Source organism: Numida meleagris, chromosome Z, assembly GCF_002078875.1.
Source record: "Numida meleagris isolate 19003 breed g44 Domestic line chromosome Z, NumMel1.0, whole genome shotgun sequence".
NCBI classification, from domain to species: Eukaryota; Metazoa; Chordata; class Aves; order Galliformes; family Numididae; genus Numida; species Numida meleagris.
In genome coordinates this window covers 63,604,197-63,624,424 of record NC_034438.1, presented here as the reverse complement: position 1 = coordinate 63,624,424, position 20,228 = coordinate 63,604,197, and the positions used below count along the sequence as shown (strand labels likewise).

At 39.8% G+C, this 20,228-nt stretch overlaps 2 protein-coding genes across 3 annotated transcripts in view; one reads left to right on the top strand and one right to left on the bottom strand.

The window, feature by feature from the left end:
• On the bottom strand, nucleotides 3,172-20,228 carry DHFR (dihydrofolate reductase). 2 transcript variants are annotated; one of them, XM_021380286.1, is made up of 6 exons: nucleotides 20,057-20,228; nucleotides 19,647-19,696; nucleotides 18,017-18,122; nucleotides 16,945-17,071; nucleotides 5,271-5,386; nucleotides 3,172-4,061 (listed from the first exon to the last, which is right to left on the bottom strand). In XM_021380286.1, exons 1-6 carry the CDS (start codon nucleotides 20,140-20,142, stop codon nucleotides 3,974-3,976), a joined length of 573 nt encoding a protein of 190 aa, XP_021235961.1. In that variant the 5' UTR covers nucleotides 20,143-20,228; the 3' UTR covers nucleotides 3,172-3,973. The 2 variants fall into 2 exon arrangements, with proteins under 2 accessions (XP_021235961.1, XP_021235962.1); XM_021380287.1 differs by lacking the exons at nucleotides 3,172-4,061; nucleotides 5,271-5,386 and adding an exon at nucleotides 8,712-9,668.
• The window catches only part of MSH3 (mutS homolog 3), a 116,292-nt gene continuing 116,121 nt past the window's right edge, over nucleotides 20,058-20,228 (top strand). The window contains exon 1 of the mRNA XM_021380285.1: nucleotides 20,058-20,170. Coding sequence (XP_021235960.1) covers nucleotides 20,120-20,170 — 51 coding nt within the window. The 5' untranslated portion in view covers nucleotides 20,058-20,119. The remainder of the gene's footprint in view (nucleotides 20,171-20,228) is intronic.

The following is a 20,228-nucleotide window of genomic DNA, read 5'->3' as shown; positions in this document are numbered from 1 at the left end:
ATTAATTGCATGAAGGACACTGAGATTCAATATTTTGAAGAAATCAATTTTAGCTGACCGAAATAACAATATGCACAAAAGTACTAAGTGAGGAAAGAAAAACTCCACTACAGAATGCCTATTTTTACCAAAGACAAATGAGGAGAATTTAATTTAGAATTAATTATGAAATTAATTATCTCTCTTCTGCGTGTCATACAACCTAGCTAGAGCCATAGAAAGCACTATTTCTTAGTATACTTGGAGACTGGTGTACATATAATCTAGGTCTAGCTGAAGGGTGTGATGACATTACAGTTCCAGTTTGCTTGTCACGAGGAGCTACTGGCCCCACAGTTCCATCAGTGGAAAGGGTCACTTGAGTTTTTCTTCTGATAAACATTCATTTGAGAATATAATCAGAAAAGGACCCCAGGCCTGAAAGCTTGCATTTTCTTTTTCCAATCATGTCAGTTAATCTGATAAAAGACTTCTTACAAACTTTGCTTTGATGATATGTGAAAGGACACACAATAATCTGCAGGTGGGAAATGAGAAAACAACACAGGATTCACCCCAGAGCAAGTAGAAGTCTTTATAATTGAAAGCCAATTAAAAATGGGTAGGTTCCCTGCATGGAGCCACACAAATGTATGCCTTTCCCCAGGAGGAGAAGACCAGTCTGGGCACAGTGCTAACTCTCAGGCTACTGGATACTCTGGGGTGGGACTTAAACTTTCAGAAGCAGCTTCGGCACTTCAGTATAGGATTTGTGGCTGAGGCTTTCAGTGCAGCGGGCAAAGACAGCCACTGAAACACTTAAATCCTGAAAAATCTTCACTCCTGAAATTCTTTCTCGTATTATCTTACAAGTACTCTACCCTGGGGCAGTTGTTTGAAAATGTTTTTGCAGTAATATTTGCTGTTACAAAACAAACTGACACAAGAAATTGTGTAACCTTTCTAGAAAACAATTTTCTTACCCGGCTTTTCCCCATCTTCATCCTTTTGTTCTAGGACCTGCCTCTTCAGAAGATTTTTCTGATTGCATCCTAACTTGGTAGGCTTCATTCCTAGTCCTGCTGGGCATGCAGAGACAGTTGAAGAACTGCTTAATGAGGTAAGTATCTCCTTGTTTCATACTGAAGCAAGACCTCATTGTCAGCAATGATGGACAAACAAGCCTTGCTGTAACTTTTTCACTGCTCTCCAAATCAGCCACTGCCTGCTCACACCTTCCTTTTCTATTAGCACTGCTTATGAACACTTTAGAATTACTTTGGTTTTAGGCGTCAACCTTTGACAAATTAGCTGTAGTTTGATGAAGACAATATGGTTGTCTGGCCCCAGTTAGGAGCTCATGTCAAATGCAATTGATGCTCTACTTAGGTAACATGCATAAGCTAATCACTGTCATTTTTCCCTTCCTATTTTCCCTGATGCTCTGTATATATACTAATATTCTGTTAGCTAAATTACAAACTCCTATTACTTAGGGTTTACCTTTCTTCTTCATGAATTGTTCTCTGTGGCAGCAATTTGTTGTTGGAATGTTCCCAATTCTGTCCTTGAATACACTGTGACCCTAATAATACTAGCGAGCTACTTAAAACATTAGCTTTCTACAACAAAATAGAAATTGCTGTCCACTTTCAGACAAGAGAGATAATGAAAAAAAGACAAGTAGCAGAAACACTAATGGTTTGCATTTCACCTCTTAAGCGGACCCTCTGGTTTTAGCAATCTTGTTAGAACTACTATTATCCTTAAAAATTTAATTTTTAACCTGTCTAGAACACTTTGTTCCTGGGAAAGCATGAATGAGGGGGATTAAATTATATCTGCACTATACTTTTCTTGGTGATGGTAATTGTATTGCCACTCATGGTGCTATTCATTGCACTTAGCTGCAAGGAAATGAGGAAAAATGTGACATTTTTCCATGCACTAGAATCTATAGCTTTTCACAGCATCATATATCTGTGAGATATGGGAGTAAACAAAACATGGGGAAGTTGTATTTGGATCAAAAGATATTTTCTTCTTCGAAGAACAGTATAAAATATTTATATGTGGGACGGCAATGGGTTCAGTTTAGGTGAGCACCGCAGATATTCTGTGCCTTCTGAGCCCACCTGTCAGACAGCCAAGTATTGCTTCTGAACACAGCCCCATACAAAGTTCAGCCAGTAACTTTGCTTTTTCTTGACTTAATTATTTCAGGAACAATCTAAGGTATCTCTGAAAGCGCACAGATTTAAAATTCTGCAAAGTAACCACCCTCTGGAAATAATGCACCTGTCAGCAAACTGTCTTTGTAAATGTAAGGAGACTTACAACCTTCTGCCCATCTATTTACTTCAATCAGCATCTAATTCACCAGTGGTTGGTATGTCAATCTTTAGGAAGAATTGTTTCTTCTGGACCAAATTTTACAGGAAATAAATACACATTCATAATTCTTAACTGGAATTTGTATGGCATATCACAACCACCTAATGCAAAAAGTGTCATCCAAATGCAGTGTCTTTACTAAAACAAAACAGAACACCAAACTGCATGTTTTTGGCAGAGTGGCATAGCAATGAATCTGTGTCATTAACATATTCTGAACAGTTTTATTTCAAAAGTTCCCATTTCCTCAAGTCATAAGTTGACTTCATTTGGTGTAGAAGTTGGCAAGTGAAGGTAGCTAAACTTGGAGAGGATGAAGTCATTCTACAAAGAGAAAGAGAAACTTCCTCTTATATTCTTATAAGAATCATTTGTATCTAAGTGGAAGTTCTTTGAGACCAGAGTGATTCTGCAAAACTTTTGACTGTATCTCATGCAATACATACTTAGGCGGAAATTTTCTCATCTATATTCACATCAGTATCACAGTATAATCTAACACTGCATAAAGTGTTTTCTTCCACTTTAAATAAATGTCAGTTGCCATAAATACAGTACTTTGCAGATGAGCTGTGCAGAGCTTTTAACACTGACCCATCTTTTGATATTAACTGGTACATAATAAATGCTTTTGGGAAGCTATTTTCTCTTGTCAGGGTCACTGTGACTTACATTACAAAATAACAAAAAATACCAGAAAAACACCAAATCCCCTTGGCAACAGTATGTTTTCTTCCCTTTCACAAGGTGCTGGCAAATTAAAATGCAGTACACTTTTTGCAATTTAATGCAATCATATTATATTGATATTTAAATCTTTATTGATGTAAAAAGCACATATGGAAAAAGAAGATCAGCATAGCAAAGTACTTACATTTTTAAATCTGAAAAAGGAACACAGAGAAAACTGAGACAACAAAAAGTATTCTTTGCATCAGTCTACTGCCATAGAACTGCCATGGGAAATTCAGCGGGTGTTCAAAGCTGATACTTTATGTGTTTTTCTCTTATACATGAGGCTTGCTTATTGCTTTTCAAAAGCATGCAAAATGAAGGTTTAAACTTCCCTTAGAAAACTGGCCAATGTTATGTCCTGCAGAACAGCCATAAATAGCATCAACTTGCAATTGTCCACTGCAACCCTTGCTGATGTTAGAATGGAGACCTAGTGGCATCAGTTAAGGGCAACATTACTTGAATTTCCCACAAAACGGTTTCATAAGATGATGATTTAAAAATACTTTGGGGAAACAGTCAGCACAGTTTTGGGGGTTAAAATTAAAAAAAAAAAAACCAAAAAAAAAACCTCTCCTGCTCTCAGATTGATCAGCAATGAAAGGGAGGTAAGGATCCCTCCTTGCAGACTCTCACTGTCAGAGTGGGAGCTGTAAATTCTGCTGACCATGCTCATACTTCCACTGCAGGGTACAGATTCAAAATGTGGGCTGCCTTTCCTGGGATCTCTCACAGCTGAGGTACTGTACTGTCAAGTAGGATTTTCTCACAGTGATGTAATATGTATGTAATATGTACTTTCAGTCAATAAGATTTCATAATTTAAAATGCCTGGTTGCATATAGAACTAAAGAAAGCTTTGTTTTTATTGTGCCAAGACACATTTTTCATACACTTCGAATTTGTATTTTATGCCATTCTCTTCCTGAATATCAGCAGGGACACCTGGGTATCTAGAGAGGAGGGAAGTGAAAAAAGAAAGGATAAAAATTAGAAAATAATATAATTGTAAATCACCAGTAATTTATCCAGTCAATCAGGAGAGAGAGTTACCTGGTAAGGAGATGAAAATACCATCCTTATCACAGGAATACTAACAATAAACTATTTTTGGGAATCACATTAACTACTATCAGCCACATGTATGGACAACTTTTTAAACTGAAAAAGTAGATTGTGATGTAAAACAGATGAAAAAGACAACAAACATTTTGACTGAATCCTCCCACGTTACTTAAAATGTCTGTAAAGGCAGAAGTGACACAGACATTTTTTTTTGTTTTGCTTTTGATTACATGGTTTAGAGGAAATGACAAAGTAAGTGCTTCTTACAAGTATATGTAAGTGATTGCTACCTACTGCAGTGTTCCCCTCTATTCCAGAGTTACTAAAACAATTTTTTATTAATAGATACTCTTAAAATCTCTTCAGTTCCCTGTGACAGAGTAAGGACTTTGTATGAGTAATGTTGACACTGAAGGAGGAAGGAATTTTAAACTTTTTTTCCTAGATCAGCATCTGTTAGGATTTCATTTCAGTGGGGCAATTATCTGCTTTATTACATAAAGACCAAATTCTGATTTCTGTTCATTGACCAAAACCAATGCATACCTGGGAAACTACCTGGAGAAAGCAGGAGATTTTGGTGTCAGAAATCAGGATATTACACTGGGCTTGTGCTAGGGCACAGAGCACTTTGGAATTTGTTTAAGTTGAAAAATGCAACTAACATTCCCCACTCACTTGCTTTGTCTGGGCCACATTCTTCTGCACTGCCCCCACTTATTCTCTACAACTTCACTGCAAATCCACTCCTGCACCCTAGGTTGTGGACAGAGAGCCCATCTTGCCACACTTTCTCTTTACTGCTGGTCTGTAATTAGCTGGAAATCAAAATGGGAGCAGAAAGACAGAGTTCCTTTCCTGCTGATTCTTGAGACATCCATTTGTATTTCTGCTACCTCTCAACCTCCTGTAATCTTGTTAGAGAGGACATAAGGCATGTCTGGAATGTGACAAAGACAATGTAAAAGTAACTATAGTGAATGGCAGAAACTTGCATCTTGAATTCAAACAGAATGTGGCCTTAGCAGGATTCTTACACACTCAAATTATTAGGTCTCCCTTCAGAACACAGGACTATTATACATTCTGATACTTACTCCGTGAGAAGTTTGAAGTCTTCACAGTCAATTTCTGGAAAAAATGTGTCGCTTTCAAATTCATGCAAAATTCTTGTCACAAACAGTCGATGATTAATGGGTTTCTCCATTGCTGCCTTTAAAAATAAAATAAACAATTAAAGTTGAATTGTTCTGTGTAAAACACCTGGACTATTCATGCAGTACTATTCATGTTCGATGAAATTTTTAATAATCTTGTGCTAAAACACTGTTTGAAACCTCTATGTCAATGTCAAGTCTCATGGCTTCCTGAATGAAAAAGTTTAAAAAGATACCTTCTAGGTGAGATCCTTACTGACAAACACACACAAACTCATGAGTAAGAAATGTTGTACTGGTGCCTGGTTACATGTGTTGTAGTGCTTTACTGCTCCTTCTCCCTTTCCCCCAGATTAGCAATGAGCATTACGCTGTTAAAAATGATTCACCATGCATCATGCTATTAGGTGTTACTTTGACAAGTACAGGAACCAAGTAATTTCAAACTTAATCCAATAAAATTAATTGCTAGCTTTGCTGAGAAGTTGGTTTCTGGAAAAGCAGCTCTATTTCTAGAGAATACCTTAAAGTGAAAGTTACAGCACAACAATATCCATCTGCATTGAACTAGTGTTCACCTAGTTTCTTTACAAATATAAAATTTTCTTTTTTTTTTTTAACTAAGAGCTGGCTGTAGGAGTTGAAACTTACATCTGCAGAATAATGGAAGAATAATTTGCTTCACAAATAAATACAAAATACTGTGCTCTGTTTACTGAGATACTTTTATTTTGTAGTAGAGGTATAAATCAATTTTTTACTCAAGTCAATAGCAACTTTTCTAGTGCTTCAGTTAAGGCCTCTGCAATAGTAGGGAAGAATGAATGGAGCAACTGACCGCAGCTGCTGCAAAGAAAGCTGACGTTAGCAAGAAGGGGATGGGATGGTGGCTTCTGCGCTCTAGAAAACATTACATCAGACTGCTACAGAAAACACTACATCTGACAGCTCAACATGCTGTCGGACTGCTTGCCCTCCAGCCTACAGAAAAAGTGCAAATGCCTTCGTCTGTCAGCCAGACCAGCTCTGGAGTCTGTACGTATACACGGCTCAGCCTTATGTAGAGCATAAGAACTAAATATCAAACAAAAAGAACCTGTAGAACAGCAATGGGCTTTAGATGATTACAACCTACACGCTCTTTCCCAGTAGACAGGAAGTGGCACGATGCCCAGCATCATGATGTTATTACAGGATATCATAGAGAGTACAGAGAAGCATATTTGAAATGCAGTTTGACTGTGTATTCTGATTGCTACACTTTCCAGTAGGTAGATCAGTACTAGCTCTTTGTTTTTTCCTTATTTTGCAAATTTCAAGACAATGTATGTAATAGAAAAGCTAGATTTTAGGGCAGGACTTGTCAGAAGTAGTTGTTTCAAGGCAAGGGGAGATATTTAAAGCAAAAGGATGATACTTCTGAGCTTGTGGTTCCCTGTATTTTAAAAATCTGCACCCTTACCACACGTTCATTAATGCTCCCTTACTCCATTGCTACACGGGGTCTCGATGACATTCTTGGTATGATTTTCATTAATTGTGGTTTCCTCCCATAATCCACTCACTTGTCTTATGATCTTATTTGTACCAGTACTTGGAACTGCACAGATGTTTGCTCTCCATATAAGGTTGTCTGCTTATGTAGCAGCTACTGAACCCTTTAAGATTTTACAGCTTGATGAAATAGGGAAAAGCAAACCTGATTGTTGTTCATCTTAGAGCACGGCCTATTAAAACTATAGCTTCTGATCTGTTCCTTCAGAAACACCAGAAGATTCCTCCAACAGAAATGATGTTCCAAAAGAAAGGGAGGACAGGACTGCTGAGGTGTCAAGACCAGTCCTCTTGTCCGAGGAAAGTCACCCCCACAAGTGAACCAGCCCTTTATTACTCACATATACCTTCATATACCCATGAAAAGATTTTAGCATACCCTTGTTTTTTTGGTCTTTTCCAAGTAACCATCAATACCCTTGTCTCTGAATCACACATCAAGAAGTAGATGACCTACGAATTACATTCCCCATAATTTCCAGCTTTATTGGACAGCCTGCCATACAAGAGTAGTCTATGTCTGCACTTAAAGGACGATTGCCTTGATTTAGTTGTCTCTGTAGAACACAGGTTAAAATAACCCTAAAGCTCTGCAACAAATAGCTGCACATTACAAACAGTTTCAAAAGTACTATATAGGAAATTAATCTTTTATAGGTTTAATCACCAAACCACTGCAAATCAGACAGCATAGCAACCAATTTCTGCAGAAGGAAACAATTACATCCAGTCATTCAAAGATTTGCAGGTTTCAGAAGGATGCACGCACACTATTTTTCCAATCTTTCACTGATTACATAAAATAAGTGAAATAGACAAGGTAGCTATCTGAAACACTTATTTTTGAAGTGTCTTTCTGCTGCTAGACAACAACATTGCCAATCCAAACAAAATAACAGAACAATATAATAGAGAAAAATTCTAAAGAAACATTCTGTCCACTTGTCTTCTGTTTTTCAACCTTTAAAATCCATTCTGAAGCCACAAGAGTATTAAAGTATTTAGTTTATATATAAAAAAAAAATTCACAGCCAAAGATCTCCCAAAGCTTTAGGCCTTATGTATGTAACAGGACTTGCCAATGTTAAGCCTTCTCAATTAGAAGAGTGGCTATAATGACCATGAGAATCAACACTTTGAAAAACCCTTCCTGCCCATGCTCCTAGGGCTTGGCTGAGAGAGGTTATTACCCTTCCTTTCTGAGCTGCTAGGGCTAAACCTGGTGAGGGAGGGAATGCTGTGGTAGCTTCCATCACCAGTTCCCTGCAAGACCAGTGCAATAAAAATCCTGTATGACCTTTACTGAAAAGGCTACCCATTTTGACCCTGTAGAAACAGATAAGCCTTACGAACTGAACTTTCCAATGTCAAGAGGAAAGCAGGGTCCATGTTTAGAACAGGGTCTTCTAAAACTTTATAACCTCATCAAGTACCTTTGAAAAGAAACTTAAAAAGCAACTCTTTTTGGAGCTACGATATTACTTTTTCCCATAGAAATGCCAAATCAGTTTGCTCACAACAACAAACAAGCAAAGAATGATAGGAATACTACACCTTTCTTTCCAATGTTAAGAATTCTCTGAGTTTACATAGTTTGATGTGTGTAATAGAAAAGCTGGATGTGTCTCTCTCATGCCTGAGAAACCATAAAGTTGCCAAACTAAAGAAATCCACAAGTCTATTGCTAACGTTGTAATCCCATTTCCTATGATTTTATTTGTTACTAGGTAAGAGAAAGAAGCTCTGACAGAATCATAGAATGGCCTGGCTTGAAAAGAACCTCAAAGATCATCGAGTCTCAACCCCCCTGCTTAGTGCAGGGTCGCCAACCACTAGACCAGGCTGCCCAGAGCCACGTCCAGCCTGGCCTTGAATACCTCCAGGGACGGGGCATCCACAACCTCCCTGGGCAACCTGTTCCAGTGCGTCACCACCCTCTGAGTGACAGAAAGCATAGCTACACTAGTTAAGGATTTATTTTTACAGAACACAAATTTCTATAGAAGGATAGTACCATCAGCTGTAATGCTGTAAGCTCGTCACATTTATATAAAAGAGATGTTAGGGAATTGCAGTAAGATGGCTATAATCGTTTCTCAAACAGAGTAATAAGAACGGAGTAAAACTGTCTTTGCATTTCCACCTTGTTGCTCAAATACATACAGGAAAATTCTTCTCTGAAGAAGTATTCACTGGCATTGCAATAACCAAGCGTTACATTTGTTTACATAATGGGAACACAGCAGCCTTTTTTGGACACAAGACCCCTCAGGACTGTATACATCTGCATAATTAAGTGAGATTATCATGAATTTGGTGGGACAGGGAAAGGAAGAACGGACATTACAAACACTCTGCTTCCTTCAAATTTACCCCCATTGTCACAGCCAGAAGTGGTTCTCTCCATAGGGCAGGAGAACTATGCCAATCACTCTGTCTGAAGCCTTCCATAACAAAAGATACAGAATTTAGTTTCCAGGCAAAGAAATTTTTGAGACGCTGTCATTTACTGTAGCTTAGTAAAATTACTCTTCACTTTATACAACGTTACCAACTTTCAAAAATGTTAATAGGATTGAGCCAGACTAGTTAGTTTGAAAGAGAACAAAGAAGCCAATGCAGTCAGTACTCTGCTTTTGGTACTGGTTCTCACAGATGAGAGAAATCTTTCAGGCCTGTACTGTGATGCTCTCCAGGTCAATGGCTTCAGAAAACTCAGAGAAGCTTGCTCTTTGCAGCAAGTTCTTTTACAGCAGCGCTACTCAGGAACAATGGCACTGGAACCTGCAGAGTAAAGCACATTAGCACAGAAAAACACATTATCTACTCAGCTCCCTCCTAAGTGAATCTCAGTTCCTGATCACATCTCTGGCTGAACACAACATTTCAAAACCAAATGAAAATGCATACATGTCAGTCTCTATTTCAGCAGCTATGCAGTTTAAAACCACTTTATTTTACATGTGGTTAAGGCAATAAAATTAGCATATTTATTGCTTGTAGGAAATTCACACACATCAAAATGTAATCTTTAAAAAGTATATTTTCTCAGAACCACAGAACTGCAGGGCTGGAAGGGACCTCAAGACATCTCCGAGTACAACTCTCTGCTAAAGCATGTTCCCTACAATACGCTACATGGGTAAGCTTGCAGACAGGTCCTGAATATCTGGAGACTCCATAAAATTCAGTATAATAGTGTTAGTTAATAAAGTTTTGGCAGGCTTGAAAAAAATCACAATAAAACCAGCAACTCAAATTATTAATATTTTTCTCTCTTGAAGGAGCGATCATTATGCTAAAGTGAAGATGTGAAGCTTCACAAACACGGCATCCACATCTCACTCAGGACCTTCAAAACCCAGTGAAGCTTATACACTTAGTTAAGAAACTCTGTTTAAAAGGGTAGTTAATCATCTGCAAGAGACTTGCAGCACTACATACAAGCAGCAACTTAATCATTCAGTAGTTTGGAAGAATGAAATGGGGCAGATTACCAAAAACAGTATGTCAAATACTAATACATAAGGAAGACACCTGAGGATGGATATTAGACAAAACTTTTCCTTGGAGATTACTGGAAATTTAATTTTCCAGCGTAAGCCTCCTTCTTGAATAATTTCCCCAAACATGCTTTGTCAGCATCATTTATTGCCCATCTTAGCTATTAACTCAAAAGTAAAAATAACAAAACTTAATATGAAAGAAGAACTTTTTGTTCTGTTATGAAATTACAAGTTCTCCACATTTAATATAAGAATACTATTCTGTAATTCAGCAATGTGACCTTGAGCATCATTGTTTGCTTCTGAAGCACAGAGAAAGCAAGAAGCTGAGTAGGAATGTGTAAATTATAAAAGACAATTTTAAATGTTCAAGATGCAGTAGAAAAACTTGTTTTATCAAGGGGAAAGCTTGTTTGACACACAGCCTGTTTGTTTTTATTAAAGAGGCCTTGGTTATGAGGACCTGAGTCATCCATTTTTTTCTTTTTTTTTTTTTCAAGTTACGTTGCTAGTTTTTCTTCTACTGCTAGGTTTATTATTTGGGATTTGTGTTTGGTTATTTCTATAAAGTAAAATCTACACTGAACACTTAAAAACTACCAGATTATAAGACCATTCCTTGCACAGAAGTAAGTCTACGCATGTTTTCTTTTTTTAAAAAAGCCCTTGTTTAATATCTGGAGATATGCTGGACTTACTGCTCCTATTTGTCATAGTTTTGACTGGGGTAGAATTAATTTTCTTTGTAGAGGCCCAGAAAATGCTGTCTTTTGGATTTTTGATCAAAACAGTGGTGATAGCACACCAGTGTTTTGGCTGATGCAGAGCAGTCCAAGGCAAGTCCTTTTCATCTTCTCACTCTGCCCTACTAGTAAGGAGCTAAGAGTGCACAAGGAGCTGTGAGGGGACAGAACAAGGACCCAAAATGACCAAAGGGATGTCTGTGGCATTATGCTCAGCAATGAAAGCTGGGGTAAAGAAGAAAAGGAGCGGATGTTTGGAGTGACAATGTTTGTCTTCCCAAGAAACCATTACACATAATGAGCTCTGTTTGCCTGGCAGTGGCTGAACACCAGCCTGCCAATGGAAAGCAGCAAATGAGTTCCTTCCTTTGCTTTGATTGCATAGGCAACTTTTGCTTTACATAGTCTCTATCTCAGCCCATGAACTCTTGCACTTTTGCATTTCTAATTCTTCCCCATCCCACACGGGGAGAGTGAGTGACTGGCTAAGGAGTGCTGTGCTGCCTGCCAGGGTTAAACCACACTATTCCCAGTAAAATCTGAATGTTGTTCTAAATAAATTTTAAACACTCAGTTTAAATTCAATTTAAAAAGACTGATGTAACCGGTATTGAGCAGATTTATTAGTCTCCTCAGAGTCAAAACCAAGACCCGAACCTTTCCATTAACAGACAATTAAGAGACATTGCTTCCACACAGAATGCATCCATATCAGTGTCTTAGCTCAGAAAAGAAATGTGGTTTTGAAATTAAGCCTCCAATTGTCCCCATTTACCCTGCCTTGGTTGCACTGGGGAAGAGACTTGGTGTGCATGAACTAAACTTCTTGGGGATGAAACCAAGACACAAAGTCTGCTTATGTGATATGCTCCAACTGCTAACAGAGACTCAGGGGACAGTAAGTGAGTCACTACTGCAAGTTGGCAACACACAACAAGCTCAGGTGCCAGCAGAAGACCCTTAAAACATCAAGCGCTCATGCAAAACCATAGAGTACCTCTAAAGCCACACAATGTCTTTGTAATTGCTATGACCTACTGGCCCTTGCTGGGTTGTCATGCTCTTCCTTCCTCATCCATACAATTAGTAGCAACATCAGCTCCTTCTGGAAGATCCAGTATGGTATCACACTGAGATCTAAGGAAATTACATGTGTAAACCTATGCTGTGAGAAGTCCGAAAGCTTCACTGGAGGCAATATTACATCCTGTTTCTATATGAGATCAAAAATCCAATGAAGCTATCAGTGTCAAGTCAAATTTAAGAAGATGGTCTGTGCTGAGCAAGATCTCGGACAACAACAAGTCACATCAAAAGCTTACAGAATTACAGAACCGTAGGGATTGGAAGGGGCCTCTGGAGATCACCTATTCCAACACCTCTACTAAAGCAGGTTCTGTACAGTAGGTTGCACAGGAAAACGTCCAGGCACATTTTGAATATCTCCAGAGAATGAAACTCCACAGCCTCTCCAGGCAACATGCTCCAGTGTTCTGTTACTCTCAAAGTAAAGAAGCTTTTACTCATGTTTGTATGGAACTTCTCATGTCCAGCTTTTGCCCATTACCCCTTGTACTGGCACTGGGCACTGCTGAAAAGAGCCTAGCCTTTCATTACCCTTAAAGGCACTCTGAAGTAGGAGGAAGTTTGTAAACCATTTTGAACAATTCAGGGGACCGTGGGAGCCGCTTTCAATCCTTTCTGCTTTTGCTTCCTAAAACCAACACTCCTCATGTGTCCCTATTGCCACTAAAATGCCTACTATATCTAGCTGTTCTGTTTTCTGTTACAAAGGTCAGTAATTCCCAGAAGAGACAGCTTCCTCCTGTATACAGCTGAATGGTGATGGGATATCACTCGCCTGAGCAAAAGACTCCTGTGCCAAGGATAACTGATCAACTAGGGTAGAATAGCTGCAGTGGTGAAGACTCCAAGAATGGCATTGTAATAATCTTCCTCAGCCCCTAAGTCATCCACAAAAAGCTTGTGACAAGGAACCTTGCAGGAGAAAGTACAGCAGAAGTATATGTAAGCTTGCCATTCTCTCTTGCAGTGATCTTGACTGGAAGACCACTGTATGTTGAGGAATCTGTGAACCACATATTAATTAACCTACATAGGCCCAGGATTGTGCTGCATTCCGCTAAGCTGAACACACAGCTTGGTCTACAGGCGTGTGTTGCATGTATTCCTTGGTCAAAGGACAAACTCAGTCTGATGATATAGATATAGAGGAGTCTGCAAACAGCTTCCAACATGCCCCTGCCTTTATCTAAAAGAGCAGGAAGACATTCCCACATGAACATCCTTTCTGTTTAACAGCAGAAATGATGAGTAGACTTGTTTTCTTGTAAGAAAGTCCTCCAATAGCTTGAATGGCCAAATGTGGTAACCCCTTATATAGATGGGGTCTGCAAGGCATATTGCGTGTGGATTAGAGGCACGTTCAATTCTGCACAATTTGGAGTTCCCAGTATCAAAAAGGACTTAGGATTACTTATACTATCCTGCCCTTCTTTAAAGTGTCAGCTCTAATAAACAGCATTTAAAATGACACTTTACAGGGTATAACTATCATTCTTACTGGGATCATAACACACTAGCTCTTCTTTGTAAAAAAAACACCTCTCTACTGCACTGTTGTGCGGCAGTACTCAGATGCAAATAGGTTTTATTTAGCAGGCACTACAGTGTTACTTCTGAATAAGAAGGAACAGAAACAAGGAAAAGGATCAGGAATATAGAAGGACTTGGTTGGAATAGGGAAGCTCATCTGCAAGAAAGACTAAAAGAAAAGTACAGTGCTTTCTGGAGCGGTGTGCTCTCCTCATCAAGGCTTGTCCTCATAAAGCTCCACCTGATTGGAAAGATCTGAACTTTTGGTTAAACCTCCCAAATTGCTAGAAGCAGAAATGTCATGTTCTCAGTGGTACCTACTTCAAACCACTCCTACTGCGCTTACTCACTGATGTACAGTCGCTTTCTTATACTTAATGAACACAATCAGTTCCAAACTTTTGAGGCATTCAAAGCACTAAGACGAAAACAGTGCTTTAAAAGAAAGTATCTATGTTTACTGAATAAAATGATTCACTTCAATTACTGATTGGTATTTTTACTTCCCACACATCTCTACATGACATAAGAAATACACCAGCAATCCTTTTTACATCTTTAATATAGGCATTAAAATATTACCTGCAGTTTTGGTAGAGGTGTATGGTTTCCACCAAATACTTTTAATTAAGATCACATTAAGATCATGGGTATAGGAATCTTTACAAAACAGTCAGATTTATCCCTAGTGAATTACAAATCCTTTGAAATAGCCTGAGTGAATACTTGAAAGAGGGATAACACCTGAGATTTCAAATAATATTCCTCATGCTGATCACAGAATCATAGAATCATACAATGGCCTGGGTTGAAAAAGACCTCAAAGATCATCTAGGTTCAACCCCCCTGCTGAGTGCAGGATCGCCAACCACTAGACCAGGCTGCCCAGAGCCACGTCCAGCCCGGCCTTGAATGCCTCCAGGGACGGGGCATCCACAACCTCCTTGGGCAACTTGTTCCAGTGCATCACCACCCTCTGAGTGAAAAAATTCCTCCTAATATCTAACCTAAATCTCCCTTGTCTCAGTTTAAAACCATTCCCCCTTGTCCTATCACTATCCACCCATGTAAACAATTGTCCCCTCTCCTGTTTAAACGCTCCCTTCAAGTACCGGAAGGTCACAATGAGGTCTCCCCAAAGCCTTTTCTTCTCCAAGCTAAGCAAGCCCAGTTCCCTCAACCTTTCTTCATAGGAGAGGTGCTCCAGCCCTCTGATCATCTTTATCATCTGATCTTATCTCTACACATGCGGATAATGTCCCTATAATCCTCCCAGGCTACACAACCCTGCTTCCACTTTGTGTACATTTCTCTCTTTTTCCTCAGTTTAAGCTGCAGGTCCTTGCTCAGCCATGCCAGTTGCCGGCCTCCTCTGCTCAGTTTCTTCTGCTGGGGGATGGAGAGCTCTTGTGCTCTCAGAAGGGTGTCCTTAAAGAGCTGCCAGCTCTGTTCTATACCCATGCCCTTAAGGACAGTTTCCCAGGAGATCCCATCCAGCAGTTCCTTGAGCAGCTGGAATTTTGCTCTCCTGAAGTTCAGGGTCCTGACTCTGCTTTTTGCCAGGGCTGCATTCTTCCAGCTCACAAACTCCAACAGGCATGATCACTATAGCCCAGGCTGCCTCCAATCGTATCAGAACATTAATAGGTTGCAAAAGTAGTCCTAACCAAAACTGCTAACTTATAATTTAAATATTAGTAATTGTTTCAAAAATCATATTGTTTTCCATAACAGCCAGATACTAAAAGAAAAAAAGAGAAAAAACTATAGCATAGAAATAATCACTCTTTGCAGCACTAGATGAATATGGGGGCAATGCACAGGCACAATTGCTTCTGCTCACACTTTGCATCCTGCAGAATTACAAACAGAAGCCAAATCTAGACTCTTGCTCACGCTCTGATATTATACCCAATCTGAACAGAATCTGTTTGCAGAAATAAATTTGCCACTTACTACCAGAAAGCAAGCATTTCAATGGCCAAGAGTGAAGGATAGGTTATTTCTATGATAATATGTGTATACAGATTGAATGTATTTGGACATCAAACGCATGCTGGACTTCATCACATACAAAATTGATTGTAAGACATAAGTAAATAAATAATTAAAAGAAAGGTAGAGTAACAATAATCTTTTTACAGGAAATGTTTTCCTTTATTATCAGAAAAAGTATGCTTTATAATTCCAGAGACTTTTTTTTTTAAATCAGAAGAAAGAATGCTTCTCCTGACTGATGTGCAGGGAACTAAGCTTGATGGACATCATATTTTGTGTTGTGCTGTTTGATGGTAAGTGCAAATTATATTAGAAAATAATGAAATCAACTGAGAATTAAATGGCATACCCTGGACTGTGTAGAGGCTGAAAAGGTGACTTCAGGGACTCTAGCGTATGGGGACATGGAGAGCTGGCTAAATTTTGTATGTGTACAAGATGAAGATAAGAGGAAAGGTTTGGGAGAAGGGAGAAAGATGGCTTAGGAAACAAAGCACAAGACAACTGGTTTTACTGCAGACCTTGTTACACAGCTAATACCTTACTTAAGAAGAGAAGGACTTGGCATTTGCAGGAAAACTGCTGGCCATATACGGCTTTCTGCAAAGACAGTCCCGAGAGAATAAAGAGGCATGTACTTTCTGGCACATGGACATCAAGAAAAGCCTGGGCAGTGGGAGCAGTAGGAATGTCTGGTTGCTGGATGGGAAAATGAGTCAGTTCTACATTCTGTCTTACGTTTATCTCCTTTTATCTCCTCTTATTCCTGACATTACTACCTGCTAGCTCTCTTTAAATCCTCTCTTCTTATTTGCATACCTGTATAAAGCACCATTCTCTGGCTAAAAATGCTGGATCAGTTTTCTTTGTTCTCACATCCTCTATGGCCAGTTTCCTTTCTCAGTAAAATAAAACAGCACAAAATCTTGGTGTAAAACCCTAGCAATTTAGGTAGTTAAGAAAAGCTCTCAAAAGTGCAGTGACTGTATGACATTGCAAGACCAATATTTGGTTACTTGGACAGACATTTTTAACTTGTTAATCAAAACGTTTTCCTCTAAGGCTTGCTTTGTCAATGGAGTCTACTAGGTCAAATGGGGAAAAGGCTTACCCCTGCACTTCCTGAAGTGGAAATAACTTAAGTCATCCTTCTCCCAGTGCAGAAAATTGAATAATATAAGAGCACTTTAAACGTACCTTATAAACCGACGTGCCTCCAACAATCCAAACCATGTCTACTTTACTTTTTAATTCTGGTGAATCCAAAAGAGCTAAGGCATCATCCAGGCTTTTAGAAAGATAATGTGCTCCTTTTGGGGCTTCCCTAGGAAAAACAAAGTTTTATTACTGAATTTGAAGGACCAATCATCATCATAACAAATGCAATCAAGATATACAATGTATTCTGCTGAATTTACAAGTGGCTAAATGTTTCGTATTAGTTCATTACACTGAGATGTCTATTACTGCTAAACTATGTTAGAATTCTCAACTCAGTGAAGAACTCCTGAATAAATCACAGTTTAATCCCAACTGTGACTTAAGAGGCATTACAAATTATAGATTTGATTTTTTAAATCAAGTTTTTAAAAAAGCATACTTGAGGAATGTAAATGTTCATATAATTAAATACAGACTTATAGTTGAATTCTAGAACATAAATACTTGCAAGACAATCCGCAAAGCCTCTATCCCCCCTGTCATGGTGACACCCCCCAAGTCCACCTTCTAGCCAAAACTCAGCAACAACTTCCAAATCAATAAAACATTTTGAGTGAACGTTTTTGTTTCAGAATACTTGGATGATTGATAGGCACTCAAGAAGACAGTTGTGAAAAAGGACAGATGCTTTTCCCCTTAATGTGAATAACAGTAAACTTAAAAAAAAAAAAAAGATTAAATTCATCAGTTTAACAAGGTACTAGAGAAAATACTGGAGTCCCAAGGCCTACTGACAAGTGCCAGATGGTTTGTGAATAAATAGAACTAGTATTTACTATGAAAAATAATGACAATTAATTTATGAAGTGATTAAAAAAATAAATGAAAAAAAAAATAAACAAAAAGATAAAGTAATGATATCACTCAGAACCAATAGCAGAGATGCTTCCTAACCAGAAGCAAATGTAAAAAATATTACATTAAGAATTAATGTATATTATTACATACATACAAATATTACATTATGAATTAATGAAATAATGTAATTAATGTTACACATATTTTTATGCTTGGATTTGTTATTTGTTTTATTATTCATCATACATACTTGAGCTCCCTGCTGAGCACTATATTAATTCTGTCTTTTAGAGGACGATTCTTCTCAGGAATGGAGAACCAGGTTTTTTTACCCATTATCAGTGCATTCTGTTTGCCTGAGTGAGAAAGAAATCATTTATTTAAATGGTATTTTTGCTCTGTACCAGATTTGTTTCAGTTGTTTAGTGACATCTGCTGGACTTTCACTCCTTTGAAATCAATTTCAGCAGTTACTACTGTACAAGCTTGGGCCCTGATTCTGCAATGAGTCATAGGCACAAAAGAAAAGGTTTGTTCCCTCAAAGCCCTGGCAGGCAGTTGACATCGAGGCAGCTTAATGCAAGCATGTCAACTTGCAGTGGGAAGAAAAAAAAGTATCAAAAAAGGCATGTCATTATCTATTTCACTGACATGGGCTCTGCTAGTTATGCAGCCAAATTCATCTCCAGCATAAAATAGCTGAGGTGGGAGGAGACATGAAAGCCCACACAGCTCCAACCCCTGCTGTGGGCAGGGTTGTCAGATCACCCAATAGATTAGGCTGCCAAGGGCCCCACCCAACCTGACCTTGAGCACCTCCAAGGATGGGGCACCCACAGCTTCTCCGTGCAGATGTGCCAGGGCCTCGACACCCTCTGAGTAAAGTGTAAGATCAGCTGATGCCATCAAGAGTTCTCACAGTATGAATGGACCTTTTTGTTCAGAATTGATTGTTGTTTGCACGTTCCATCATTCCAGTTATTAGATCAGACATAACTGTCGGATTTGAGTGTTTAAAGAAAAGGAAAAAAAAAAGGAACAAATGTTTAATCGTGTTTTAGAATTCACCCTTGAGTTATTTCTGACCAAATCCAAACATTCATAACTCGATTCTCTCTCACATACACTGAGAATTGGGTTATTTGCACTTCCTCTGTGAGAGAGGAGCAGGGGTAATGCAGCAATACTGCATTCTTTGGCAGTGGAAAGCGTGCAGTCAGAAAAAGTTGACTGCTTCCAGCTTTTGCATTCCCGTACCTGCCTACTTTCACAACCTTTTTGGCTCTGCCGTAAATGGTTTTATTTCACCAAGTCTGTAATATCACTTTGCTGCAAAGGTCTTGTTGGATCTGAACACTATTGCTACATATTACCAGCACAGTTGCATGTTATTGCATACGTATAATACACCATATCTGTATGGTTGCACATTGGCAGCATGTTTTCTGGCATGCTGGGATGACTCAGCCCCCAGCCAGACAAACCAAATCACAAGGGTCAGAGGCTGCAATGAATGGCCAAAGTCAACCTACAGCAAACAAGCTGACAGGTAAGCCAACAGAGCCTGAAAAAAACCTGCTTCTGCTAAAACAGCACAAGTGCCTTTTTGCACATTCTGACATAAAGGGGTGAAACACTCCCTGGACCTTCAAAAAGGCTGGGTGGGAAACTTCTGGTGAGTTTGAAACATGAGCCATAAAACCAAGAAAGAGCAGTAGCTAATTCTGGTCCTGCTTTTATTGCAAACACATGGGCTGGCAAGGTTCAGGAAGGCAGAAGGCTGACTTCGAAGCCACTGCAAAGTGACATTCCCTATCTTTTCTGTGATTGATACCACACGAACTTAGTAAGGCGGCCCACTGCACTGAGAAATACATTACCTTCCACGTGGGAGGTGCTGGTCATTCTCTGGAAGTACTTGTACTCATTCCTGGCAAGTAAAGAAGCAGAGCGTTACAGCAAGGCTCAGGAATAACTTACATTACTGTGGCAGGAAGGGAAAAAGAGGGAGGAGAAGGGAGGCTGCCGGGGCTGGGCTCGGCCCGGCCCTGCCTGCGAGGACATCTCGCACGGCCGCGGCCCGGCCACGCGTCCCCCCGAGCCCTGCCGCGCTCTCGTCCGGAACCGCCAGCGGCCACAGCGCTTTCCCGCCTTGCCCTCCCGCCTACAACTCCCAGCACGCACCGCGCGGCTCGCCCCCTTGCCGGCCAGCAGCGTGCCGCGCTGCACGCTGGGACACGTAGTCCGCCGCCCACCCCGGCGGGAAGGCGCGGCAGCGGGCCCGCCGTACCTCAGCGGGGGCCAGGGCAGGCTCCCATCCTTCCCGATGCCCATGTTCTGACACACGGCCACGATGGAGTTGAGCGACCGCACCATGCCCTCCTCCTCCGCTGGCCGCCCCTCGGTCTGCGAGCAACGGCGGCGCGGGGCGAGGAGGGGCGGGGCCGGGGCGGGACTCCATC